Source organism: Arvicanthis niloticus, chromosome 3, assembly GCF_011762505.2.
Source record: "Arvicanthis niloticus isolate mArvNil1 chromosome 3, mArvNil1.pat.X, whole genome shotgun sequence".
In the NCBI taxonomy this organism is placed as follows: domain Eukaryota; kingdom Metazoa; phylum Chordata; class Mammalia; order Rodentia; family Muridae; genus Arvicanthis; species Arvicanthis niloticus.
The window spans coordinates 66,735,567-66,762,835 of NC_047660.1; the positions used below are offsets into that span (position 1 = coordinate 66,735,567).

General features: G+C 45.0%; 2 protein-coding genes and 2 long non-coding RNA genes across 5 annotated transcripts; 2 read left to right on the forward strand and 2 right to left on the reverse strand.

The window, feature by feature from the left end:
• Positions 1–2,678: 2,678 nt before the first annotated feature.
• Positions 2,679–10,352, reverse strand: LOC143441731 (uncharacterized). The gene is made up of 2 exons (XR_013109376.1): positions 10,025–10,352; positions 2,679–4,500 (listed from the first exon to the last, which is right to left on the reverse strand). It is a non-coding gene; the product is annotated as an uncharacterized LOC143441731 (long non-coding RNA).
• Positions 4,410–7,928, forward strand: LOC143441732 (uncharacterized). The gene is made up of 2 exons (XR_013109377.1): positions 4,410–4,541; positions 7,800–7,928. It is a non-coding gene; the product is annotated as an uncharacterized LOC143441732 (long non-coding RNA).
• Positions 10,353–11,446: 1,094 nt separating the features above from the next.
• LOC117706010 (ribonuclease pancreatic-like) lies at positions 11,447–13,571 on the forward strand. Of its 2 annotated transcripts, none has more exons than XM_076931067.1 (2): positions 11,447–11,556; positions 12,935–13,571. In XM_076931067.1, exon 2 carries the CDS (start codon positions 12,959–12,961, stop codon positions 13,409–13,411), a length of 453 nt encoding a protein of 150 aa, XP_076787182.1. In that variant the 5' UTR covers positions 11,447–11,556; positions 12,935–12,958; the 3' UTR covers positions 13,412–13,571. The 2 variants fall into 2 exon arrangements, with proteins under 2 accessions (XP_076787182.1, XP_076787183.1); XM_076931068.1 differs by lacking the exon at positions 11,447–11,556 and adding an exon at positions 12,166–12,248.
• Positions 13,572–21,407: 7,836 nt separating this feature from the next.
• LOC117706260 (ribonuclease K6-like) lies at positions 21,408–23,671 on the reverse strand. Its single transcript, XM_034499155.2, has 2 exons — positions 23,522–23,671; positions 21,408–22,476 (listed from the first exon to the last, which is right to left on the reverse strand). The coding sequence occupies exon 2, from the start codon at positions 22,469–22,471 to the stop codon at positions 22,010–22,012; it is 462 nt and encodes a 153-aa protein (XP_034355046.1). The 5' UTR covers positions 22,472–22,476; positions 23,522–23,671; the 3' UTR covers positions 21,408–22,009.
• Between the last annotated feature and the right edge of the window lie 3,598 nt (positions 23,672–27,269).

A 27,269-nucleotide genomic window follows, 5' to 3' on the forward strand; every position in this document is an offset into this window, starting at 1 on the left:
TTTCCCAGAATGTCATAGAGTTGAAAGCATACAGGAGTTCTGTAGTGAAAATATTGGTTTCTTTAGAAACACAGAAGTGTTGCGTGAATATGTGTTTTGTTTTAATCCCAGGTGTGAGATATAGGGTTATTTTAGATTGTCAACAGCAGGTGACTAGGCTTTGTCTTGTGCTCTGGCATTTTGCCAGCTGAAGATAGTTTGCGTTAGGAATTCTGGGGACCCTTGAGAAGGTATAAAAATGTCAGAACCCTGAAAGGGATTGGTGGCTGCTGCTGCCCTTGCTGTCCCTGCCCCTGTTGCTGCTATTCTGTGTTGCAGGTTGCTGGTTGCTGACTGGAGATATCCTGACTTGAGGCAAGATTGGAGTTGCCCTAAGGAACTCAATACCTCTAATCAGTAGGAATTAGTGTAAGGATGTTGATGTTCTCTTTCCCCTAGAACCTTCTCTTTCCCCTACCTAGTGTTCTTGGGTTTGAAGGGATAAGGGCAGTAGGGAAAAGAACCCGGGAAAGTAGCCAAAAGTACGGTTACACACTTTGCTTTTTCAGATTGATTTTTATTTTCACTCTGTGATATGCATTTAAGATTCCCCTGTGTTTTCCATAACTTGGTGGCTCATTTATTTTTCTGTTGATATACCACAGTTAATTTCTCAAGACTGTCTTGATTTCTTTCAGATGTTGACAGTTACAATAAAGCAGCTTGTGATGGCTAATCTTGATTGTCAACTTAATAAGATTGAGGAATACCTCAGAGATTAGTAAAAAGGTACTTCAGGGCTGTCTGTGAGGGCATTTCTAGAGACTTTTAGATTCTAAGGCTCTGACCTACCAAATAGATTAATACCTTGATGGATCCATGATCTAGTGTTGAAAGGAAAACCTGGAGCATAGCTAGTTAGAGGAGTAGGTTACTGAAGGTATGTCCTGGGGACCAGTCCCTGGGTCCCTTCTGGTGAGCTGTGCTTCCTGTCAACCATGAGGTCATAGCCACATCATCTACCTTCTCTCACCACTGTCTTCTGCCAACAACCAACAGAGAGACAAGTATTTTGAACAGAATCTCAGAAATCATGGGCAAAATGATGCTTCCTCCTTTAGGCTGTTTGCTTGGGTCCTTTGATCACTTACATACACTGCTGGAAACACACAAATGTTTCTGTGCAAACATAAACATTTAGACATGCTTCCAACTTACTTGGATAAACACAAGAGAGTGCTGCTGCTTGATCACATGATGACTGTGCTTGGTTTTGTAGGATACCACCCTTTATTTATTTATTTTTTTGGGTGTGTGTGTGTGTGTCAGGGTCTTGCTGAGTGGGTCAGGTGGTCAGGAACATGACATCCTCCTGCTCCTCCTTGCCAAGGGCTGGGATTACACTCAGAACTTCAAATTCTCATTAATATACAGTCAATGCCATGTGCTAATGTAACACATGAGAACAGCATGTATGGATTAAGTGGAGAAGGCAGCATTCTCTCCTGAGCTCTAGGCTTTGATCCATCACACTGTCTACCTCTAGTTCATGATACAATAATTCATAGATTGATGTGAGCTATAGCGACCCAACTCCTGAGAGCTACTATCCCTTGGCTGGAATAGATGACAGTGGGCTTCCATAGATCTGGTTCCTTTTTAATACAACATTTCATTATGCAAATCTTGTAATGTTAATTTTTGAATGTCTTACATATTTGGAAAGACATCTAAAATGAATAGTAAAAACAACAGAGTTTAAAAGAAGACATCTTAACATAGGACAGGAAAAGAGGTGCCAAAAGTCATGTAGTTTTTAATTTATAATCTCAGTGTTAGCAGTGAGCTAACTCCTCATGTATTGTTGGTCAGAGATAGACCAGATGCCCCCGAAAGAATAAAAACTATTTCTGATACAGTTGGATACCTGAACTAGATGGTAGGACCTTATTGCTGAAGGCATCATATACTTTGATTATAGGACATGGAAAAAAATGGGACTGAACCAGAAGTTCCTTTCTTCCTGGATGATATCATAGCACCACAGATGCTGTCTGTTCTGGCTGCTGAGGAGAATTGCTGCCAGCAGTCCTACTTGGCTGTGGACCCTTTCTTTCTCCTTCCTCCTCTGACATTTATCCATGCTTCACTGACAATGTCAGCTTAGCTGGGCACCTCTGTCCACCCTTGGCCTCGTCCACCCTTCTCTTTCCTTATTCTCTCCTCTTTCATTTTCTATCCTAAGAACATAGCTGGTCTGGTGTTCAGTCTCTGTGTTTCAGTTCCCTGACAGATGAGATTGCCCTGGGCTATCTAACTGCATTTCTTTCCTTCTCTCGTTTTAGTCCAAACTACTTCATTGCTCTGTCCTCCATATCTCATCCTTCATCCCTTACCCCTTTTGTTTATACCCCCCTCCTCTGCCAACTCAATAATAATCACTGGTGTTACCTGCCATTCCCCATCATAGGAGTAACTAATATACTAATCCATACAATATTGTTGGGATTCCCTCTGGGTACATCTGATGGCAGGAGCTTGAGGCAGTGAGTCCCATTGCATCTATCAGCAGGAAGCAGAGAGTGCTGGTAGCTTCCCTTTTTTCCTCCTTCCTGTGCAGCCCAGGACCCCAGCTGATGGGATGGTGTCACACTGATGAGAATGGTCTTCTTACCTCAACCCAATATAGTAACTCCCTCACAGGCATACCCTGCCTTGACCTGCATAGCTTGGTTCTGGAAACCTGACCAGGATCACGAGGGAATAAAGAAATAACAGGTTCACAGTCCCCTGTACAGAAAAGCTGGGCTCAAGTGCCAGTGAGCTCTAAGGAAGATGCTCCAGCAGCAACCTGGAAACAGTGTGCATTGACTGTCCACAGCTGTACTTGGAGGCAGGGTAGCCAATCTGTGTAGGAGGTTTCTGTAGGGGAGCAGTCATCTTGGAAGAGGAAGCTGTGGCTACCAGTTTCCACATACAGAGGTTTTAGCTAAAGGTCAATAGTTCCTCTGTTTCCACAGGCCTTGGATATTTCTGTAACATGTTCACTCAGGAGTTCATCTGTCACCAACCATGCCCAGAGGTTTGTCCTAAGCTAGTCCTTACTAAGTAGTTACTATCTGATTTACTTGCCTCCTCAGGTTTTGCCCTCTTCCTTTGTCTTGCCAGGTCAGCGTCTGAGGTAGAACCCTACTGTTGACGCCCAGCACCTTCACTGAGAGGAAGAGCTTTAGAAGAAGAAAACCTTGGGGCTGAAGAGTGTAGCTCTGCAATGGAGGCTCAGCTAAGATGACGTCAGAAAACAAACAAGACAAAAATGAAGCAAAATAAAATGAAATTAAAACAAACAACAACAAAACCCCAAGATAATACAAAAGTGAAGCCAAAACATCTTTTTCAAAACAAACAAACAAACAAACAAACAACAACAACATTTAGAGAGTAACCTTAAGAGATTGTCTGTCTTCAGTGTGCCTTGGAGGATAGCACACTGTGGAGGGATAGCTGAATGGTAGCACATTGGCTTGCAGAAGAGAAATCCACAGAGAGAACTCTTTACTCGGCCAAGTCACTGCAAGACCTCTGACAAGGCCTTGAGAGCCAGTTTGCTCTGTGTGGGAAACCCTCTTCTGCTCACTGGAAATAATCAGAGCCCTGCTGAGCTCTGCTTGATCTCTCCTTGTGAGAGATTAGAACTCAATACAGGAAGAACAAGGAGACAGAGAAAGAGGAAGGGCAGGTAGGGTGGGAATGGGTGTAAGAGACCCCAACTATTAGACTTTTTAAACACACACTGTAAAACTTTTGACAAGGAATTACTTTTTAAAAACATGTCTCCCATCTTAGAAGACTTTAATGCCAATATCTTCCCCCATCTGTGTTTACCCAAAGGCCCAGCTGCATTCTCAGAAGTTAAACAGCTACAGAAGCTGGCTCCTTCCCTTTTTCTTCATTTTCTTTGTGCAAATGATGCTTTTTTAAACTAGTTAATGTGAGAATAGATGGAGGTTGACTTTTTTTTTCCTAACACAGTCACCACAATCAAGTCCCTGGCATGCTTGTTCTTCAGAGGACACTCCCTTGATGGAGAGAAAAGTTTTGCCTTGTCCAGAAATTTCAGTTAGAGTGGTGGTCTCTTTTATTGTGACATCAAACTAATTTTTTTAGCAGGGTGGAGGGAAAGAGAGAAGATTTGGAGACTCTTCTCAGACAGAAGCAGTAAGCCACAGAGCAGTGAAAGGCTGGCTTTTCTGGAGAAGTGAGAGTTATCCTCAGGGGATACCTAGGAAAGGTGTCAGGACTCTAAAGCCCAAAGCAGGTCTGGGGACAGATGGTCAAGACTGAAGCTATTGGTTAATAGAAGGATCCATGTTGGTTGCTATGAGACCTGTTCTCCAAAGGAGACAGGCTGAGCTCTGTGTGCTTCTGCACTGGTCCCCTCAGGTGGCTGCTGCCTCCACAGTGTCTTCCATTCCATTTGCAAGAAGCACTTCTGTGTTCTGTCATCCTGCTCACAGTGAACTGAAGAAAAGCAGAAGATGGAGGGTGTGCAGTGATTAGAGGTATGCCAACTGTCCTCCAGATCTAGCTTCCTGTTTGCAACCATCCTCTTGGAAGGAAAGAGGTGTGCTTGAAGTTGTCTTCCTAGGGCTTCCTTCCTTCCTTCCTTCCTTCCTTCCTTCCTTCCTTCCTTCCTTCCTTCCTTCCTTCCTTCCTTTCTCACTTGATGAGTCTAAGTGAGACAGGGCAATGAGGGGACTGTATGCTTGTGGGCAGGTGAGAAGCCAGGACATGGATCTCAGTGGCCTGAGAGGAGCAAACAACCTACTTCAAGGGCATGGTGGCCAAATTCCTCCTGATCACTCCCATCTAATAAGAACCCCTACTTCTCCCCTGGTCCCTCTCCACCCCTGCTTAAACCCTGAGAAGAGAAGGTTCAAACATCTAAGCCCAGGGTTGAGGTCAAACAGAGGCATAGTCTCTCTCCTTTTCCAGAACATTGCCCTGACTTGCCTGTGAGTCCAGCAGGTGAAGTCAACAGCCCAGTGTCCAGAACACACAGGTCTTATCTCCTACACCACCTCAGACTACTGACATTATCAGTTTTCCTCAGTCCCAGGGACGAGGCTCATTCCCAGATGCCCTTCCCCACTTTATCAGTTCTAAGTCTCCCTAAATGGATCAGACATTGCCCAGCGTGCCAGAAGAAAGGCATGTGGCACTGTCCCTCCCTCTCTCTTTGTGTGTGGTATAGTTGTTGTTGTTACAGGAGACCAAATGTCCTTTCAACCTGTTTTTTTCCAGGTCTCTTACAGTCTCTTTAGGGAAATTTTTACCTGTCTCTGTCAGCATCTCCCTCCAGAGCCAGCACCAGTGTCCCCAACCCTAAGCTAAGGGGCAGCTCACTTGTCTCAGCTCATTCTCTGCAGCTCACCCCAAGGATTTCTGTGTGCAACATTCCCTTGTTATGGGAAAGCAGAAGGAGGGAGGATGCTGGCAGTTGGAACCCCATTGTCTTTCTCCTGAGAAGCAATTCAATTCAGAATGTAAGATGTAATAAGTTTGAGAATTCTGAGCAACAGAGCACAACTAGACCTTGTTGGGAGCTGGAGCAGAATCCATAGCAGCCCTTAAAAAGCAGAAGTAGAGGGAGGGAAGCAGTGGAAATTTTAGAGCAAATAGTGTTGAGGAGAATTTCACAGGAAAAAACCACACCCATACACTTAAAATAAATTTTAGTGACAAAGATAGGAGAATTTGGACAGAAAGAAGTTAGAAGGAGAAGCACAGTACACTTAACACATATCAAGTGTCTGCGTGTGGCCAGAATGAATGTTAATGACAAAGGAAAAAGGAAATTTAGTCCAGTGCAGGAATGTCTTGACCACCTTAAAAAAAAAACAACTTCAGCATGCAAAAGACAAAGAAATGTAGACCTCTGAACTTGAGCAACCAAACATCTTCCCACGCCAGGGCCAGACAGGCTTGGCAGCAGAAGCAGAAACCAGCCTTCTCTACTTAGTTTTGGGCACACACAGCTTGTGACAATACTGGGCACCTCGTCCCTGGGACTGAAGAAAACTGATAGTGTCAGTAGTCTGAGGTGGTGTAGGAGATAAGGTCTGTGTGTTCTGGACACTGTGCTGTTGACTTCACCTGCTGGACTCACAGGCAAGTCAGGGCAACCTTCTGGAAAAGGAGAGAGACTGTGCCCCTGCTTGACCTCAACTCTGGGCTTAGATGTTTGAACCTTCTCTTCTCAGAGTTTAAGCAGGGGTGGAGAGGGACCAGGGGAGAAGTGGGGGTTCTTATTAGATGGGAGTGATCAGGAGGAATTAGGCCACCATGCCCTTGTTTTTTGCTCCTCTCAAGAGAGGTTGTTTGCTCCTCTCAGGCCACTGAGATCCATGTCCTGGCTTTTCACCTGCCCACAAGCATACAGTCCCCTCATCCCCCTGTCTCACTTAGACTCATCAAGTCTCCCCAGAGAGATTTTGGAGATGCAGAAACTCTTCTCACTCCCACAGAAAAATGGCCCATTCATACATATTCTTCTCAGTGGCTCAAAGTCCTTAATTGGAGATAAAACATGTTATTCTACTCTTGAAAGTAAGAGTCAGAACAAATATTCAAGTTGAGTGGACTACAAACCATCTGGACTTTTACAAAGGAAGAATAAGAGAGAAGGAGAAAGAGAGAGTAAAGGGGAGGGGACGGTAGGAAGAGCAACACGTTTGCACAATGTGGAGGAGAAATGAGAAATGAGTGAAGCTCAGGGGAGAGAGACTGAGCCCTCAAGAAAAAGCTCAGATTTGCTGAAGCTGTGCCCCTACTCCTCATACCTCAGCAGCAGCTTCCCTAATTCCTCTCACCCCCATCTCTTATTCCTCACACACCCAAGACTCCTCCCTTACTTCTCACCTCCACAGTGCCCTCCCTCCCTTACTCCTCACACCCTCACCATTCCCTGTTACACTGGCTGGTTTAGTGTATCAACTGGACACAGGAGAGTCATCAGAGAGATAGGATCCTGAGTTGAGGAAGGGCTTCTATGAACTCCAGCTGTATAGCATTTTCTCAGCTAGTGATCAGTGGGGGGGGGGGGGGGTTGGGGGAGGTACTACACTGTGGGTGCTGCCATTCCTGGGCTGGTGGTCCTGGCTTCTATAAGAAAGCAGACTGAGTAAGCCATGGAAAGCAGGTCAGTAAGCAGCACTCCTCCATGGCCTCTGCATCAGCTCCTGCCTCCAGGTTCCAGCCCTGCTTGAGGAAAATCCTGATGACAATGAATAGAATGACATAATGGGAAAGGTGGCCAAAACTGGTATTGACAGGATGGGTATATGACAGGCAGTATTTTTACATGCACACACACAGACACACAGACACACACAGACACACACAGACACACAGACACACAGACACACACACACACACACACACACACACACACACACACACACATTTAAAAAAAAAGTAAAAGCCAACCTATAGCTCAAATTCCCTTCTGCAGAAGGCCAGGTCCAATAAATCTCTACTCCCCTGAAGTCTGGAACCCACTCCTCTCTGCCAAAGGAGCCTTCTCTCATCACTCTCAGGAGAAAGGAATATCAGTGGTGCTCATAGCTATCAAACTGCATGTGCCTCCAGGCCCCCTCCATATCATAGCTACCTGTTGCTCTTCTCAGCCTACACCCTATCCTAAACTTCTCCAGGTCATGTGCTTCCCATCCCATTACCATATAACCCTGCACTCTAAACATGTGCTCTCTCTCTTCCTCTATTTTACCCCTCTCTCTGGGTTGTCCCTTTCTCCTCAGGTCTCATCTGCTCGTCATGACCAGTCTTCTGGCCCTGTTCAGTCTACTGCTTTCTCTGATCCAGACTCTTCCAGATGCCTCTGTCTGTTCTCTCTCTCCTATCTACAATAAAAACCTTTCTCATACCTATACTTTGAGCAGTCGTGTCTTCAGTCTATACATCTGGTACTGAAATGCTCAGTTTATATGTCTGGTGACGAAAGAAGCATGTAGTCTGTGGAGGGTGGTGATGACCATCTGCTCTAGGACAACAGAACTTCTCAGCCTCTCTTTCTATTACTATCCAATCAACAAGCATCTTCCTCTCTCCCCTTCAATCCTCCATTCCCTACCATCCAATGGGAAGGCAGACCTGAGTACTGGCCTTTGATTCCCTAATTTGAAAAATCTATTCTGCAACCAAAATAAATCATGCTTATTTCATGATTAAAATCATGCCATTTTAATCTTGTGATTCCTTGGCTTACATAGGCATAAGTGTGTAAACTACTAGAACATGAAAACCAACCTCATGCCACATCAGGTCTTCGTCACCCCCACTGCCACAGCATCCTCATCCATCCTAGGGAGGCTGATTTTATTTGGATACCACATGAAAAACAACCTTAAATTTCTTCCTTGAGGAGCTTTTTCTTCTGGGCCTGGGAATGTACTGGGTAGAGTGCTTGCTTCCCTGAATGCACAAAGCCCTGGCTTACACTCCAAGTACCACATAAAATGAGGTGTGGTGTGCATGGTTGTTATCTTCAAGCTCTGGAGGCAGCATGAGTCTAAGTGTAAGATCAGAGAAGTTACAGAGAGCAGGCTTCTTCTGTGAACAACCTTCATCCCCAAAGTGAGGCAGGCTATGGTCTTTAAAGTCCTAAATGCTGTCATTGCTTCACATCAGGTACAGGCTAAGGGAGTCATCTCACACTCCTGGAATCCTCCTTGTTTACAAGGGATCACTTCCCAGCTGGGAAAAGAGGAACCCTTTAATCTATAAACCTTATAAGCACCATAAGAAACTCTTTGTTTACAGGTCAGGATGGGGCTCCTTAGGAGAGGTGAACAATTAGGGGAACCTGGCCTCGCCTAAGCCATTGTGTTGTGTATTTTCCCTAGAAAATGTTTGTGGTTTTGAATTATCTTTAGCTCTGCTCTGTTCCTACCTTGACTACTCCAGAGCAGGCATGGAAGATGGTAGAAAGTGGACAGAAATGGTAGAGCTCACCCTGGAGGTCTCCTCTCTGGCCAGGTATCTTCCCTGTCTTCTCCAGACCTCCTATAACTATTCTGGGAGATACTCTAAAGAAAGGCAGTTGTACCCCACTCCTCGGCTACCAGATTATTGAGACAATGAACCCTGTCTTAGAGTTACTATTACAAGGACCAAACACCATGATAAAAACAAGTTGTGGAGGAAAGGGTCTATTTGGCTTACATTTCCATATCACTGTTCTTTGTTGAAGGAACTCAGGACAGGAAATCAACAGGGCAAGAACCTGGAGGCAGGAGCTGATGCGGAGGGCATGGGTTCGGTGGTGGGAGTGCTTCGTACTGGCTAGCTCCCCATGGCTTGCTCTACCTGCTTTCTTGTAGAAACCTGAATCACCTGCATCCACAATGCCTGGGCCCTCCCTCACTGATCATAAAGAACGTGCTCTTCAGTTGGATCTTTTGGAGGCATTTTCTCAAGTGAGGTTTCCTCCTTTTAGGTATCCTGAGCTTGTGTCAAGTTGACATAAAACTATCCGGTACAGACCACAATGAATTAGAATTTCCCCAGGCATTCCACAGCTGCTGCCAAAGTGCTAGGCTTCAAGAAAGCTAAGACTGCCTTTGGATGAGGCCCTCACTTCATGCAGAGACCAGCACTGGCAGTCCTCATAGTCACAGGAGTCTCTGAATTCTCCTGCATCTACTCTCTCTCATCCTGCATAGAGATGAAGAAACAGTCATAGGATAAGATCAACGGCCTGGAGAGAGATGGCTCAGTGGTTAAGAGCATTAACTGTTCTTCCAGAGGTCCTGAGTTCAATTCCCAGCAACCACATGGTGGCTCACAACCATCTATAGTGGGATGAGATGCACTATTCCTGGTATGCTTGAAGGCAGAGACAGTGTACTAGTATACATAAATAAATCTGAGAGAAAGAAAGAAAATAAATAACTCAGAAAGTAAGGAGGAAAGGAAGAAAGAAAGATTTACAGCCTCAAAAAACAAGCTGGTATTACTGTTGAACCTTTCTGGTCTGGTGCTTGCAAAGGTCCTGGCCAAGGTCAACAGGAAGCTTCATTTGCAGTGTAGGCGCTGGTTGGCTGCTCCTGCCCCTTCCATAGCCACTGCCCCTGCAGAGAAGTAAGTGGTAGCAATGAACGAAGAAACCAAGAGTGTCAGCCTGGGAACCCACTGACATCACACTAAGCGACCCCCACATCATTGCCAAGGAAACTGCCATACATTCCCAGGATCCACCTGGCTATCTCACCTTTATCTCAGTATAAAACAGGCATATAAAACAGGCAGAGCCTTCTGACCTCACTCTCTTCTTCCATCTTCTCCTCCCCACCTTTGCCCTATCTCCTGAATAAAGCCTCCCCTTAGAACTGTTTGGTCTGGAGTGGTCTGTTCTAAGCTGCACGTGGATGTCTAACACTGGTGTGTTGGCTGGGAACCCGAACCCGGGTCAACTGCTAGGAAGGCAACTATGCTCAGTACTATACCACCATCTCTGACAGAGAGTCCAATGATGAATAATGACATGGGCCTTGATCCTTTTAAATAACTTTTGTATAAATGGTTAAATAAAGGCTAAACCTGTTAAAAACAACAATAATAAAAAGAGTTTCCCCAGGAGTCTCATGCTGGGGGAAGAAAGATTTTGAGGGGCCTTGTGCTAGTCAGAGAGTTTTCTCCTAGAAAGAGGTGTCATACTGGTCTGACAACTTGTCTGACCATCTTGCAGGACAGACTGGAGCCAAGCCTGGGATGAGTCAATGATGGGCGGGGCCACACTTTTTCAGCATTGCTTATTTATATATACCTTTTCTCCTCCACTAAATCCTAAAGTTCAAATCAGGACCCTGGAGAGAGACTCGGGGTAACTGGACTCTCTTTATTCCTTTTCCCAATTAGTCACATTGAATATACAACATTTCTGTTTTTTGATGTCATTTTAATTGATCTATTGAGGATGAGTGGCTGAGTGTGGATTGGCAGGCCTGCCACAGCCCAGACTTTCACCCTAACAACTCTACTAGTATGGCAACCCTTCAAGCTACTGACAGGAAGCCCTCTTGCTCCCTCTCCAAGAGAGGCACTGCTGGGAGATTTGGAAATCTGGCTACCATCAATTTTATTCAATACCATAGAGAAGAGGGCTTCCCTCTTCCATGATTCCCAGGATCTCTATGTGTCTTTTGTTAACCTCCAGGTTGTAAATGGTACAAACAGCATGCTCACAAGTTTCCAGGCTTTGTAAAGGAATGTGAAGTGTATGTGCCACCTTCCCTGTGGTTAGCTCTGCTGCCCCTTGGGAATCAGCACCTGAGGTTCAAATGATGTTTTCTCTTTCCTTGGCAGCCTTTGGGGATTTCCCATCCAAGTTTACAAGGCCCTTGTTTTTGTTATTCAGATAAGATTGACCCAGATTTACCCTGCCCATTTTTCTTGAAAGCCAGCCCCTTGGAATCCTTTTAAATTCCACACCACAGAGACTGTGAGACTCAAGAAGCTGGTTTCCAATTTGTTCTGGAGTTCAAACTAAAAGTTTAGGTAAGTGGCCTAGAGGTGGCTTCAGTAACTATTTCTGCTTGGTAGTTAGAACTGAGAGAGTCAAGGCCAGTCACTCTTGACTGACACAAACTCCAGAAAAGCTGGGCCAGGCAAGCAGCTGGAGCCTGGGGTGGAGGCACAGCAGAGTCAGATGTAAAGAATGTAAAGAATGAGTGGGGTGTAAATGTAAAGAATGTAAATGTAAAGAATGTAAAGAATGGAGGACAGAGCTTCCTGGCTGGAATGCAACCCAAACCCTGTATCCTGCCAGAGTCAGGCACTAGATCAAGTTCCTCTGTGTTGTAAGACAATGAGACTGCAGCCACAGTCCTGGATGTCAGTAATGACCCAGGAATACTGTTGGAGTCTAAGTATCCAAAACCAAGGGACGCGCCCCCCCAGAGGACCCACGGACAGGATTCACTGTAATAACATGAGGTTTATTGATGAGTTGATAATAGCCGGTACCGGGGTTCTTCTATATAAAGATAAGAAGAACCCTGAGCCAAAATTGAAGGAAGCATTTATACCATATTCACAGGGCTCATAAAGGCAGTTATACAATTACTTCTTAAAAATTAACCATAAAGGCCAAACTCTAACATCTGTTCTCAGGCTCGGTTTCAGTCCTCAGGACCAGTTGTTAAATAACTAACAAAGACGGTCAGCTTCAGGAACCTCCATTTACCCAGGTTTTTACTGTGTTAGGGGCTCATAAACTCTTATCTTGGGTCTTTCTTCCTCTGGGATGCCTCTGAATGTGCTTCTCCTGGGATGTGTCTCTGTGGGAAGTTAATGTTTGAGTATAAAACCAAAATCAGAGCTTTTTACTAGTTTTAAGTTTTTACAAAACAACTTAGCGTATGGCACATTCTAAATAATCTTCTGATGAGATATTTGAAAACTACTTAGAAATGTGTTCTATTTTTCAAACATATTTTATATGAAGAAAAAAAACAGTATTCAGCATTTTGCCAAGAGTTTAGGTGGCATAGCCTACCACCTAGACAAAAGAATGGCTTCTTTTCAGTAAATAACAAAGTAAACCAGTGTCTCACTTGCGAGATCTCTCAACAGAGGGAAATCTCTCTGGCTCATCCTTTGGAGGCTGAGGTGGGGGAATATACTGGCTGCTTCGGGGTGGTGGTGGTAGTGTGCTGGGAAGGATGCAGGGGAGGGTGCTGGTGGCTGAGGTGGGGGCAGTGTGCTGGGGAGGATGGGGGGAGTGTGCTGGTGGCTGAGGTGGGGGGCAGTGTGCTGGGGAGGCTGAAGGGTTAATGTGTATGGAAGCTGAGGTGGGAGAGTCTGCTGTGGAGAAGGAGGTAGGTGCTGCAGCTTTTCTGAGCATTTGTCCTTTTTTCTCTTCCTTTCTTGTCAGGCTCCTCAGAGCAGCAATACTACCATGAGTCTGGAGAAGTTCCTCATTCTGTTTCCATTGTTTGTCCTGGTGCTCGGATGGGTCCAGCCTTCCCTGGGCCAGGAATCTAAGGTTGAGAAGTTTAAGAGGCAGCACATAGACCCAGAAGGCTTCTTCAACGGCAGCCCCACCTACTGTAATGAAATGATGGCGAGCCAGAAAATGACAGAGGGGTCATGCAAACCCAAGAATACCTTCGTGCATAAATCCTTGGAAGATGTCCAGGCTGTGTGCTCCCAGGAAAAGGTCACCTGCAAGAACAAGAAGAACAACTGCTACAAGAGCAAGGCTACCATGCAGATCACTGACTGCAGCCTCCTGGGGAACTCCAAGTATCCCAACTGCAAGTATAAGACCACTCACAACCTTCAGAAGCAAATCATTGTGGCCTGTGAAGGGAACCCCTCCCAACCAGTCCACTTCGATGGTTCTGTGTAGGACTCCACCTAGGCCAAACCAGTGAGATATCCGTGTCTCCAAACCTCATCACCTCACACCTGCCTCCCCTCTCTATCACGCTTTCTCTGAAATAAATAACTCATGTTAGAATTTCTATCCAAAAAAAAAAAAAAAAAAAAAAAAAAAAAAAAAAACAAAACCATGCATTCCTGTCCTGTGTTGTGCTCCCAGATCCCTCTCTTGCTGTAGATAAATAAAAAAAGCAAGATGGCCCTTGCCAGAATTTCTTAGGTTCAGAGTTTCAATTTACACTCAAGTGTTAGCTGCCCCTGGGGTGCATTCCAAGGGCTTGAATAAACATTTCAAAGGCACAAAAGACCCAAGATAGAGGCAATAAAACACCTGGGTAAACGGAAGTCACTTGAAAGGAATTCTCCCAGGAGCAAGATACAGATGTAAATTAGGATAATTGGGATGGGGGCTAGATGGAAACCAGGCTTGGGAACGGATGTTTGATATATCCAATCATATGTAACCTCGCCAAACTTTCCCGCTCTCCCCAACCCCTACCCATAAATATCCCAAGTTTCCTGGGCTAGAGGTCGGAATCTCTATCTCCTGCGTGAGATATATTCCGGCCCGAGGGCCCTCGTCATTAAACCTCCTCTGCAATTGCATCAAGAAGGTTTCTCGTGTGTCCTTGGGTTCGTGCAGGTCCGGACTTGGGTGAGAGTCCCCTTTTGGGGTCTTACACCTTTACCTTGGACTTTCTTGACTTCAGAACCAAGAACGAAATAAGATTCTGCTCATTATAAATTGCCAGTCAGAGGTGTCCTTTTAGGGCACTTCACAATGGAGTAAGGACAATGGGCAGGTCGCCTCATTCATTGCTCCAGATCTTCCCCACTCCTGGCAGCTTTAATTGCACTACTGAGTCTAGAAATGTCTGCCTCTCCACTGATCATTCATTCCTCTCATGTACTCTTCTCTATAATAAAGTCTAACATCTATTTCAGCACCCAGTAGTCATGGCTCTCAGATTCATCCACTCCTCATCCGATATAGATCAGTACAGCCAGCGAAGACAGTCCCTCCATTAAGAGAGCAGAAGAATATGGCCTTTGCTTCTGCCTTTCAGTGATCTTCTTCCATCTGTGTTTCACTTTGCACTTTCTTTCTCAGTGTGAGGGAAAGGCAGCAGCCAATCTTGCCTTCTAGGGTTTCTTCCTACTCTCTTGTCTCCTCAGCCTGACACAGATCTCATGGAACAAATAGGAATGGAGGAGATGGGGCTTCAGTTTTAACAACCACAGTGGAAATCCAGTCTCAATAATGCTTTTGGGAAACAGTCACAAAGGTGGCACAGTCTTGCCCACAGATGATCCAGGATTCACAGTGGGGTTCTACATGGAAGGTATAGAGCGAAGGTATGTTTCTGTAAGAACCAGCACTCCTAGAACAAACTGTAGAGTTCCTCTGCAGATTAGTCAATAGTTTTAGGTATATTTGGGTTTTCTTTTAACAATTTGAGTAGCACAAAGTGTCCTGAAACTTAATATGTAACCAGTGATGGCCTTGGGCTCCTGCTTCTGCTTCCCCAAACTCTCAAGTACAGGGCTCTTAGGTAGGTGTGTGCTACCGTGTCCCAGATATGTTGGGTGGGAAAGAACTTCTGCCAAGTAGATGGGTCAGTAGCTAAATGCACTTATTGCTTTCTCAGAGGCCCCACATTTGGTTCTCAGCACCCACATGACAGCTCACAATCACCTGTAACTCCATTTCCAGGGATTCTGAGGTTCTTCCAGCCTCTGTGGGCATTTGCACATAGGTGGTGCACATAAACTCGTGCAGGCACATACACATAAGTAAAAATAAAAGAAATAAAGAGAAAGGCTTAATCTCTCACAGCAGTTTTAGGTTCACGTGCTATTTCTAGCCATGGCTGTCTTCATAACTAAACAGAGAGCTTATTCCTCTGAATGGATTGGACATGCTAGACAACTGGTGGCTATGTATTAGAGTTTGTCATAACCACAAATCACTTTCTAGTTTCCTCTTACAAGCCCGGGAAGGGCTTATACTAAAAGTCCTTGCTTTTGCACCTGTCCTGAGTCTACAATGTCAGAAAATTTGGCCTGGGCCCCTGACTTAGCCTAGACTGACACCTGGACTAATTTTTCTCTATCTGTGCCACAGCTTCCTAACACATGGGGATAGGTTTGTGTTGGGATTTGAATGATAGTGGCCCCTAGACTCATATGTTTGAACACTTGGTCCAACGTTGGTGGAACTATTCAGAAAGGATTAGCAGATATGACGCTGCTTCTAGGTGTTTGTTTCTCACAGGCTAAGCTGGAAGGAGGAAAGCTTACTTGGGGCAGGTGGGTGCAATGCATGGCCTTGGTCAGCAGTGAGTGCACTGGCAAAGAACACGAACATGAACATGAACACACACACACACAAAGAGAGAGAGAGAGAGAGAGAGAGAGAGAGAGAGAGAGAGAGACAGAGAGAATAGGTTTCAAAGAACTGGTTTGGTTATTGCGGGTATATGTGTATATGTGAGGGGGTATTTATGCCCCTGGGTAGGTGGCCAGAGTCTCTGAGGCAGTTTGTGTGGTCATGTACAATTAGCCAAGGCTGTTGGAAAATGTTTTCTGCATACTCAGGGGTGGGGAAAACAAGGGGTGGAGTCTGATAATTGTTGTGGTATTCATTCTTATTAGGGTCGACAGTGGGGCAGCCAACTTTCTGGCACCAGGTTGGGAGAAGGGAGGAAGCCAATACCTGACATCCTCATCTGATGTATCCTGTGTTGAAGCTCTCTTCCACCCTTTCTCTCTTAATCCTGGACCATTCCAGTCCCATGTGGCCTTGTTGGGGGAAGGTGTCACTAGGGGAGGCGTTGAAAACACGGTTTTAAAAGCTATGCATCATTTCCATTGCTCTCTCTGCCTCAGCTGTTGCTGCCATCATGCCTTCACTCCACCATCCAAAAGTCTAACCCTGTATCATCAGAAGCCCAGTTAAACACATGCTTTTATAAGTGGCGTTGGTCCTGGTGCTTTATCACAGCTATAGAAAAGTAAGACAGTTTGATAATCTCAAAATCCACTATCTTAGTACTTATGGTTTTCTAGACATGTTCACCTTCACCTTTAGTCATTATATATAGTTACTAATTGTCTATTGTTGTTGTTATCATTATTATCTCTAGAAAAGGTCCAGAATTGAAATCTGAGCTAGTGCAGTGAGAGCCCCTCAACACAAGCACTTTAGAGGTCTTTACTATCCTCCCAATAGCCTTCCAAGGAAAGTTTTCCTTTTAGAATGCATAAGCAGTCTGTGAACCTCCCCCTTGTCTCACAATTTCTCCCCAGTCCCTCAGAACCCAGGGAAATGTTCCATTTTGTGGAGAGTACACACAGCAGGTGGTTGATCTGGAGATGAAGGCACAGCAGCAGTAACAACCTACAGGAGTTCAGTCAGAAATTTCTTTGGAGTTATTGAAAACGTGTTTAATGAAGGTATGGTGCTGGACGATCCATCAGACCAGCCTGGCAGTCTTTCCACCTCCTGTTCCCTCCCGCTCCTGGGGACACAAATGTCTTCGTGTTTACAGAGCACTAGGGAGCCAGAAATATTAAACATGCAACATTCAAGAGCCTCTCCTCAAAGGAGGAATTGCTTAGTTTTTGCCCAGAAGTCTGGGAGTCCATACTGAACATGACCTTTTTACTATCTGTGGAGGCAGATAGCAAAATGGCACCCACCCTTGGGTGCTTCTGCTCCCACCTTCCAGTCCACCTCACACCTTAAGCTTTATTGTGCACCTGGAATTGGAATGTTTATTGTCTGGAATGTGTGTGATTGTTACCTGGAAACTTTTCCCAAAAAAATGTACAGTGTTTTAAATGTGCTGACAGTGACCTGCCTAGCATCTGATTCCTCATCTCTGATCCGGGCTGATGAAGTCAATCTGAATCGAGTTCTCATCTCTTTGTGGACCACGGCCTGCATTGAGACCTGCATTCCACAAATACCCCCAAATAATTACTTAAGGAGAGACCTAGGAATATTTGGAAAATGGTTTACATGGGAAAGTGAGCATGTGGTGTGCGCATGGCCAGCTGCACAGGGTCATAGATACATAGAATATCAGACTACAGATGACCTTTATGAGCTGATTACAACCTGCAGCTTAAATATAATTAAGCCCAGGCATGAAATCAAGAATAAACTAAAGAGAACCAGGCTTGTTTACTCCTGGAGTGTGCTCTCATGCCCTGCTCCCAGTTATCTGACTTTCCATTTGCATAAGTCAGCAGCATTAGCTCGATCCACTTGCAAATACCATTACGGATCATCAACTGCAGTTGGATCCAGAAGAAACCCTGAGGGTCTGCCAACTGGCCCGAGTCTGCGGAAGTGGCAAGAAGCTGCCAGAAGATCAGCAAAGAGTGGCAAGGTGAGCCAATGCTACCGTGTCACCCACTGTCTCTTGGGTTATACTTATATCCTTTCCAAACATCACATGTCTTCTCAAGCATCTGCTCCAGCAAAACATCACATGCCCTTTTCCAGGCAGCTTCCAGAAAAACACCATGTGTCTGTTTTCAAAAAAACATTCTCCATGAGTCTCCTCAGTAAAACATTCTCTCATAAGACAATGTCCAGAAAAACATCACAGGACACAATGGAGTCTCCAAAGAAACCAGAAATTTCCACTTCACCTGTGATCTTCCCAGAGGTTTCATACTGTGTTGCTAACCTTTCTTTACCCCCAAAAAGTTATCTCAAGAGACTGTATCTGATAACTATTCCTTCACTTCCCAACATCAGATGGGTAAGTAGAAGATGAGTCCAGAGACTCCTTAAACTGTCTCATGGCAAAGACTGGATAGATAAAATAGAACAGAGTTCTCTGCACTAATGGTATATATGGGCCCTGAGGGTTTAGCCAATAAGCTTCCCTTCTCAGACATTCCTTCCTACAAAGATACTTAATCTCTGTTCTACCCTGAGGAGATGGTGTGCACGCATTTTCCACAAGGAACAATAAATAAACATTTTGGATCCAAAGACTGTCTCTTTTCTCAAGAACCAGTGTGGAGCATGAAGAAAACCTATAGGTTTGTCCTTATACCACCTCAGCCCCAACCCAGAAACATGTGGCTTGAGGCCAATCCAGCTTGGAAATTTTAGGTCATGGTTCTGACCAAAAGTCTATCTCTTGGTCAGTATTTAATATTTAATAAAACCTGCCTCAAATTTGGCCCAAAATGGTGGAGTTGGTTTTTCTGGCAAATGTCAGGATTAACAATAAGTGTTGATCACACTTATAATTTCAGCACAAAGCAAGTTCAGTGCTCTTGACTAAGCCTAGTGTGTTCTTCCCAGAGCTAGGAAGAAAGAAAGGGAGTGGGCAAGTGAGTGAGGCACCTGTCAACCCAGCACTTGTGAAGTGAAGTTAAGGATTAGAAATTCAAACTCAGTTCAACTCCATAGTGAGTTCTAGGTCACCCTGAGGTCCTTGGGATCCTGTCTTAAGAGAGGGGAGGAGATCAAATTTAACCCAGAACAAACAGAAAAAGTTAATAAAATTAGCATATAAATCAATGAAATAAAACAATAATATTTTAAAAATATATTTCATATGCCTGGGTGTTTTGCTGTATGTAGGTCTGTGCACCATGGACATGTCTGATACTCTTGGAGGCCAAAACAGGTTGGCAGATCCCTCAGAGGTAGTTTCAGGTAGTCGTGAGTCCTTGGAATTAAACCTAGGTCTTCCTGAGGATCAGCCAAGGTTCTTAATCACTTATCCCTTTCTCCAGCCCCAAACAAAATATTTAATCAAACTAATGGTTCAGGGCTTGGAAGAAGCTCAGCTGGGGGCAGCTTTCCCCTTCACCCCCAGGCCCATCGTTTTTTGCACGAGACACCCTACTTCCTAAATGCACCTTGGAGAGTATTAGTTACACCTCAGAGCCTGGAAGATTTTACTTTAGGATTACCTATATTCGGTCCTTTACTCAAAACCATTTGCAATTTGCCAGTAGCAGGCCATATTAGATGTGTTCTCCCTATCCCCGCAGTATTGCTGGTACTGTTCAGGGTCGTGGCAGATGGTTCAGAGAGACAGATTTCCCAAAGGCTATAGGGGCTAGTCTATGTTTAGACAACATGAAGCTGAAGTAGATGTCTGGAATGAGTCAGGTAAAACAAAGCAGACAGTGGCTATCTGGGGACTGTAAAGCAATACAAAACAGGGTACCTGGGGAATCTCAAAGTAAACAATGATGTAATCTGTAATATAACTATCATCTATTGCTGTGAGAATATACTATTTCCAAAAGCAAGTAAGAAAGTAGTGGGCTTATTTCGTCTTATGGCATGCAGTTAGTTGTTCAGGGAAGTCGGGGTAGGAACTCAAGGCAGGAACCTGGAGGCAGAAACGGTTACAGCTCTTATAAAGGGTGTTGCCCTCTGGTTTTCTATTCATGGCTTCTTATAGTATCCAGGATATCAGAGATGGCACTGCCCACAGTGAGCAAGGCCATTCCACATCAATTATTAATCAAGAAAATGCTTCAAGCCTGGTACAGTGGCATGTTCCTTTGATCCCAGTGCTCAGGAGGCAGGGGCAGGCAGAGCTCTGTGAGTTCTGGAACAGGCTGGTCTACAGAGAAAGTTCCGGGGCAGATAGGACTACATGTCTCAAAATAAAATACAATAAAAAATTTTAAATGCTCCACATACTTCCCACAGGTCAATTTGGTGCACCATTTTCTCAGCCGAGGTTCCTTATCCCAGGTTACTCTAGTGTGGTAGTGTGATTAAGAAAGGCCTCCACAGACTCCTGTATGTGAATGCATAGTCATCAGGGAGTGGCACTATTTGAAAGAGATCAGGAGGTGTGCTCTTGTAGAAGTGTGTCACTAGGGGTGAGCTGTGAGTTTTCCAAAGCTCATGCCAGATCCCAGAGTCTCTTCCTGACCTGGATGCAGAACTCTCAGCTACTTTTCCAGCACCATGTCTGCCAGCGTGCCAGCATGCTCCCCACCATGGAGATGGACTAAACCTCTGAAACTGCAAGGAAGCCCACATGAAATGCTTTTCTTTATAATAATTCCCATTGTCACGGTGTCTCTTCCCAGCAATAGAACAGTGACTGAGGCATCTAGAGTAAGTCAACTTGACTTACAACTAGCCAGCACACGCTATAAATATGGCCCTGAGGTCAGAGGCCTGAGCTTAGAGCATCTGCCTTTACTAGCATGGCTGTGCGTGTCTTTAGACCTGTGTGTCTGTTGTGGGGTGAGCTTAAATTCAACATAACTCAAACACCAGGTCAATGCAGATGACAAAAACGTATTGTAGTAAAGCTGCTACTGATCGATCATGGCCACAGAACAGACTTGGGGGCTGACCTTCAGGGTGGGCTGTAGCATTGTCCAATCATACTATGATATAAGGGATTGAGCTAGGGAGTTTTCACCAATCAGGTTAGGAGTAGGTTCATGGGCCTGGGAACATGACCTTAGTTCAGCCCTCCCAGCAAGATACAGAAATTGTCCTTGAGATGTCTGGACTCAGACAACTGTTCCTTTCCTTTACAAGTTTCCCCTGAGATGTTTGGATTGAGATAACTGTTTTCTTATAGTAAATACTGTTCATCTATTGGGAAGTCCCCAGTTCCCCTAGGGCTTGGGATCTTGAATTTATTTGTTTTCTCTGTGATTAAATGGAGTCTGAAAATGAAACAGTAGTACTTAGAATAAGTTTCTTTTGCTCATTCCCAGCATGCCTACCTCCATGTGGCTTGGGTTCAGCCAATGTGTGCCTGGTGCCTGCTGGTGGCTGCCTACCTAGCATCTTTAGGTTGGAGCAAAAGATGACTTTGAGTCCTCAAAATCCCTCCAGCCTCCTAACTGCCAGTGAGTCCCCCTTTCCTGCCTTGGGAACATGAACCTCACATGGTAGGAGGGTGGGGAAGCTAGCTAGAGGAAGGAACTGAGCAAGAACTGGAGAATAAGAGAAGACAACAGGGTTTAATAAGAGTTGATAACCATTCTTTGCTACATAGTGATGTGGAGCCCACCCTGACCAAATCAGGCCCCGTTAAAACAACAAACAAGCAAACAAACAATCCAGCAAAAATTCACACTTATTATATCAAAAAAGATTTTTTTTCTCCTATGAGTATAGTACAGTAAAACTTGACCCAAAAATTGCAGAATAAATTGTTCAGAGGCTTGGACCTTCTTCATACTTTTCTTATATTCCTCCTTAACAAAGGTAACCCCAGAGCAGAAAATAATCTTTTCTTTTCTGTTCTCTCCTCTCCTCTCCTCTTCTTCCTCTTTCTTCTTTCTTTCTTTATCTCTCTCTTTTTTCCTCTCTTTTTTTGGTGGGGGGTGCTATGATGATTGAACCCAGGGCCCACTGTGCACTAAGCAAGAGCTCACTTACTGAGCTACGTCATAATCCATGCACTCTTATTTTTTTACTCTATTTTGATAGCTTAGGCATCTTAATTCTTCTAGTACCTTCCCTTTTCTGTGGGAACAAAAGACAAAGAGGAATAAACTGTAAGAGAACCTGCGTCAAACAGAGGAAAAGACCTACCTACACTTACAGAATCTTATCTAAGTGCACAGGCACCAGTTGGTAGTCAGGGTCGGCCTTCTTTGGGTGTTCACAGGCCACAATGAAGAATTTGTATAGTACAGCACTACTGTAGCGGCAGTTGGGATAGGCTTCTCCAGTGTGTGAGCAGTCAGTCATTTTGACAGGCTTTGTGCTCTTGTGGCAGTTCTTCCGACCGTTCCTGCAGGTGATAGTGTGCAAACTGCAGGTAGCAGCTACATTCTGGAAAGATTCATGCAGAAAAGTGTTTTTCTGTTTACAGTGTCGGGTATAATTATTGACGCCGCGCATGGCTGTATTGCATTGCTGAGGACTTGTCTGTATGTGCTGAATTTCAAACCAGCGCGCCTTGGAGAGACCTTTAGGGTGAGCACAAAATAGACACATTGGCTCCCACAGCCCCAGCAGCAACAGGAGAGGAAGGTGCCTGGGAAGGTCTACCACCATGTTTTCTGTGTAGGAAGAAGGAAGGTGGTGGTAATAGAAGAAGCAGTAAGAGCAAACATATCTATCTGACTAGTTTGACTTTTCCCCTTCCTTTTATGATTTCATATCTCCTAAGAAAGGAAGAAAGCCAGTCTCATAATTCTATGAAAAAGTTGAAGTCCAGTGAGGAGGACAGCTGAGCAGGCTACTCTGGTTGTCACATCTCATCCTTTCTGACCTATACTCAGACATGCAATGCTTCCTGTTGGGATCATAACAGGAATGTCCATGCATCCACAGATCTTCAGGGAAACCAGGAATGTTAAGCACACAGGATTGTCTTTCCAATGGAAAAGATGAAAAACCCTGTCCTCCCATCCAGAAAGCTGAGAGCTGAAGGTGAATAACAGTCTGGTGATCTGTGTTATCTGTTGGGCTAGCCTTAACAAGCTCCTGCAAGCAAGACTGAAGGAACAGTCTGGTGATCTGTGTTATCTGTTGGGCTAGCCTTAACAAGCTCCTGCAAGCAGGACTGAAGGTTGCTCCTAATACAAATGACTCTTATAGTCAGAGGCTCTCCAAGCTCCCACAAGAAGGACCAGAGGTGGCTAATGGCACAAATGACCTCTATGCTCTCTGTATGACTGAGAACAGGCCAGATCCTTAGGCCCTTAAGCTAGTACAGGTAGCCTATCTTTAGAACCCATCTTGTTGAAAGAAATGACACTACCCTAAGTTGAGTTTCAATGTTATTGTGGTTCCTTGTGCATCAGAGATTGAATTACACCAGGAAGTTTGTTTTTCCAAATTGTACTGGGATTAAATACACTGGAAATAAACTGCCTGCTATTAGACTCCCTAAAGTCTGATCCAGGTTGATTGAAGCAAATTTGTACCTGGTTTTCATTCTTATCTCTTCGTGGGGGGTTCCCTTCCTGGTGTGATACCTGCAGGTACCCCCACCCCCAGCTTCCACCTTTAATCCCTTCTTCTATGTTTGCCTTCCCTCTCCAGCCAGCATTTCCCAGTCAACCCCACTGCCTGGCCAAGGCCCTGAAGCACCTCTCTTACCAGGTGTTTGTGCTGGGCTCCCACTGTGATCAGGGGCAGTTGATCAGTCCCAGGCTCAGAATGTTTTGTTTGCTTCTCTTCTCCAAGCCAGTCACAGCTGCCTAGGTGGGGCAGGGCAAGACTTATTCTTAAGCTTATGAAAGAGAAACCTTAGATTTTGCAGAAGTATAGTGGGGTGAGACTCTCCACCTCCAAGTGAGCTCTTTAATGGTTTCACTGTCAGCCAAGAGGAAAAACAAACTCAACTCAAGAATGGAGTAGCCTCAAAGCTCAGAGTTAAAAGACCTGAGTACTTGCTGTGGGCTTAGCACTTCCTTTTTGACTGGAATTTCTGTTTTGGAAGCCCTATGGATAAATTATATATATATATAAATACACACACACACATACATAGGGACAGACACTAGGCTAATCATATTTAGGAGTTTACAGTCTTTAGAAAGACAGTCAGGTAAATAAAAATGTTACAAATTAATAACTCAATAGCATTCACAGTGTGATTTACACTAAAGGGAACAAGAGTTACTGAAAGACACCCACCTAAGTTGAGCTGTGTTTGAGGACTAACTAGTTAGGTGAGCAGAGTGGCAAAGATCTTTGAAGTGAGAAATGTGTGTGAAAAGACCCAAAAGCATGAAGAGAAAATATAGGGTGTTTGTTTTCTTCTCCCCACTGGTGTGAGACACAGGATTGTTTCACCTCATCATCTCAGGGAAGGCTTCCACTTGGACTCCCTGCCTCTGGTCTTATTTCTTTCTAATCAATCCTGCATTATTTTCCCAGATTAACACAGTTACATAGTGCACTTTTACCCCAGAATTGTTTTTGTTTGTCTTCAGATAGTGTCTTGATGCATGCAGAGGCCTGCCTTCAACTTGGTACCCTCCTGCATCCTCCTCCATAGAGCTGGGATGCAGGCATACACCACCATACTCACTTTGACTAATACCCACAGGGATGCTTATATGTGATTTAACCACTGTGGTTTGAGTGTGACAAGTTCCCACACACACTTGAGTGTTTGAGTGAGTAGGCCCCAGTGGTGGGACTGTTTGGGAAACTTGTGCAAGCTGTAGGAGGTGGAGCCTTGAAGAGGAAGTAGGTCACTGCGGGTGGGCCTTCAGGCTTTATACACAGCTCAGCTTCTTGTGTGTTCTATACTTCCTGACTGAGATAAATGTAACTAATATGCTCCTGCCACTATGCTTCCCTGGCCATGACAGATTTAAGCTGAGAGCCAAAGTAAACCTTCCCTCTATCAATCTGGTTCTGTCTGGGGTTTTGGTCACAGAAAGAAGACAAGTATCCACAATATTTGCAGTTACAGTTACTCAAATGTTGATGTATGGCTAGGCACGGTGGCTCACCCCTATAATCCTAGCACTAAAGGATGCTGACAAGGGCCAGCCCTGGTTAATAGGAACAGTGTCTCAAACAGAAAAATAGACAACAGCAACAATAACAACAACAACAACAATAACAATAATAACAGAAAATCTGCTTTAAATGCCTTAAAGAGGCTGAAGAAATGTCTCAGTGGACAGGAATGTCTACTGCTTCTGCAGAGGCTCTGAGTTCAGTTCCCAACACCTGTCTCAGGTAGCTTACAACCTCCTGTAACTTCATCTCCAGGAGGAACCTGATGCTTTTGGCCTCCTTGGGTACCGGCAATTACATTCATATACTCCTCCAATCCCACATGTATCTTTAAAAATAGCTTTAAAAAGCAAACATTGTATTGATTCTTTGAGAATTTCCCATCATGCACTTCGTTCCCACTCATCCAGTCATCCCTCCATATCCACCCTCTGCCTTTGCACCTATACCACGAAAAGAAAACAAACAAATCTCACAGTGTATGTAACAGTGTGTAGCAGAATACACCCTTCTGCCCAGACAGCTTTACTTGTAGATGTTTATGGCAGGAAGTCGTTGGTCTGGCTTGAGGCCTCTGGCTTCTGTTACACTATCAATACTGGATCCTCACCTGGACTCCTCTTGGATATCCTGTTGTCATGTGTCATGGAGATCCTGCAACTTTGGTTCTGGAGGACCTGCCCCTTCATGTGTTCCAGCAGTTCATAGATGGGATGGAGGAACTCAAAGCCCTGCATCTGGGCCTGGGTGGTAGCTGAATTGGTCAGCCTAATAATAGCTCTCCTTTGCTCACACCACCTTGGCCAGCTCTGCTGTCCTGCCCAGGCAAGGTTTAGGGTGCTCTCCTGAATGCTACAGCTGGCAAGGGGTGGGGCCAGCTCTCCCATCTGCTTCAGGTGGCTAGGGGTGAGGGTGGGCAGGCATCTCTCCCATGCACACACGACCATATGGCCCATGAGGACAGTCAGTTCCCCTGAACTCATACCCTTGGGGCCCAGTTTACCCGCAACCCCCCAAACCAGGGCCAGTTCTACTGTGCTTCTCCAGTAAGGTGTGTGTGAGAGGTTGGGTGGGGGTAGCGAGTTTGTGCTGCAGCTTGTGAGGGCCTGATCCCTCTCCCACACTGCCCAAGGGAAGGATAGGACCAGCTTTGCATAACCCTTGAACATCAACATAGTCCCAAGTGGCAGCCTAGACCAGAGACATCCACATGGCCTTTGGTGGTAACATGGGCCACAGACATCAATCAACACTGACCTCTCTTTCTGCAGGGCCATAAACCCAGACATGGTTCTCAGTGGTAGCACAGGCCAGGACTTCACCATGGCCTTTGGTAGCAACACAGGCTCCTCACACCAGGCTACTCCTTACTACCCTTGAGTCTCCAGTCCAGCCTCTTTTCACTGTACACACATGCTTCTGTTTCTCTTTCTCTTCCATCTCTCCACCACTCACTTGCTCATCTTAGTAGCACCTGTGCCTCTGGGTGTCTTCCATGTGGCACTAGAGGAGGGGTTGTCTCAGCCAGTAGTGTGGAGGGTGTCATCAGGGGCATGTTTTGCTCCCCTTCCCCAAATAGCTTTTAAGGTTAATTTCTTCTTGGACAATGTCATAAACATACACAGACCCTACACTCTGATCACACTCATGCCTCCTCTCTTTCTAAAACTTGCATTTTGTTTATTTATATGTTTGTTTATATGCATTTAGTGTCTATGCTCTCACATGGGAGCTCTCACACACATGTAAATTTGTGTCATCGTGCATGTGTGGAGATCAGAGGACAATTTGCAAGACCTGGTTTTCCCTTTCTACTGAATGGATTCCAGGGATCAACTCAGATAATCGGCTTGATAGCAGGCTCCTGTATATGTTGAGTCCCCTCACTAGCTCCTCTCTCTCACCCTCCTCCTACTCCAGCCCTTCCCCCTTCAACAACAGGCATTTGCATGCATTTAGTTTAGGTTTTGTTTGTACTTTGTGATCCACTGGGTTTCAACAGGACTGGTCTTGTGGGCATGGCTGTAAATCTCTCTGCTGGAGCACGGGTAACTCACACAGGCTACATCACTGAAGATAATGACTTCTCCAGGAGCCATCAACCACAATTAGCTCCTTGGAGAGGTCTCATGAGTGTCTTCTGTATCTATGACTGAATGTTTATGGACTCAGTCTTGTGCAGTTCCTGCAAACAGTCACAGATGTTGCGAGTTTAGGCATCCCATGGTCTCGTTATGTCTGTAAGACAGCCTTACATGGCCACTGCTGCCATCATCATCATCATCATCATCATCATCATCATCATCATCATCATTCTTCAGCTGTTATACCCTGCCTCCCTTCTTGATGTTTTCTGGGCCTTGGAGAGGAT

Bases quoted from the DNA above. Each gene is read 5' to 3' on its own strand.
- LOC117706010 (XM_076931067.1), top strand. From the start codon at position 12,959: ATGAGTCTGGAGAAGTTCCTCATTCTGTTTCCATTGTTTGTCCTGGTG.
- LOC117706260 (XM_034499155.2), bottom strand. From the start codon at position 22,471: ATGGTGGTAGACCTTCCCAGGCACCTTCCTCTCCTGTTGCTGCTGGGG.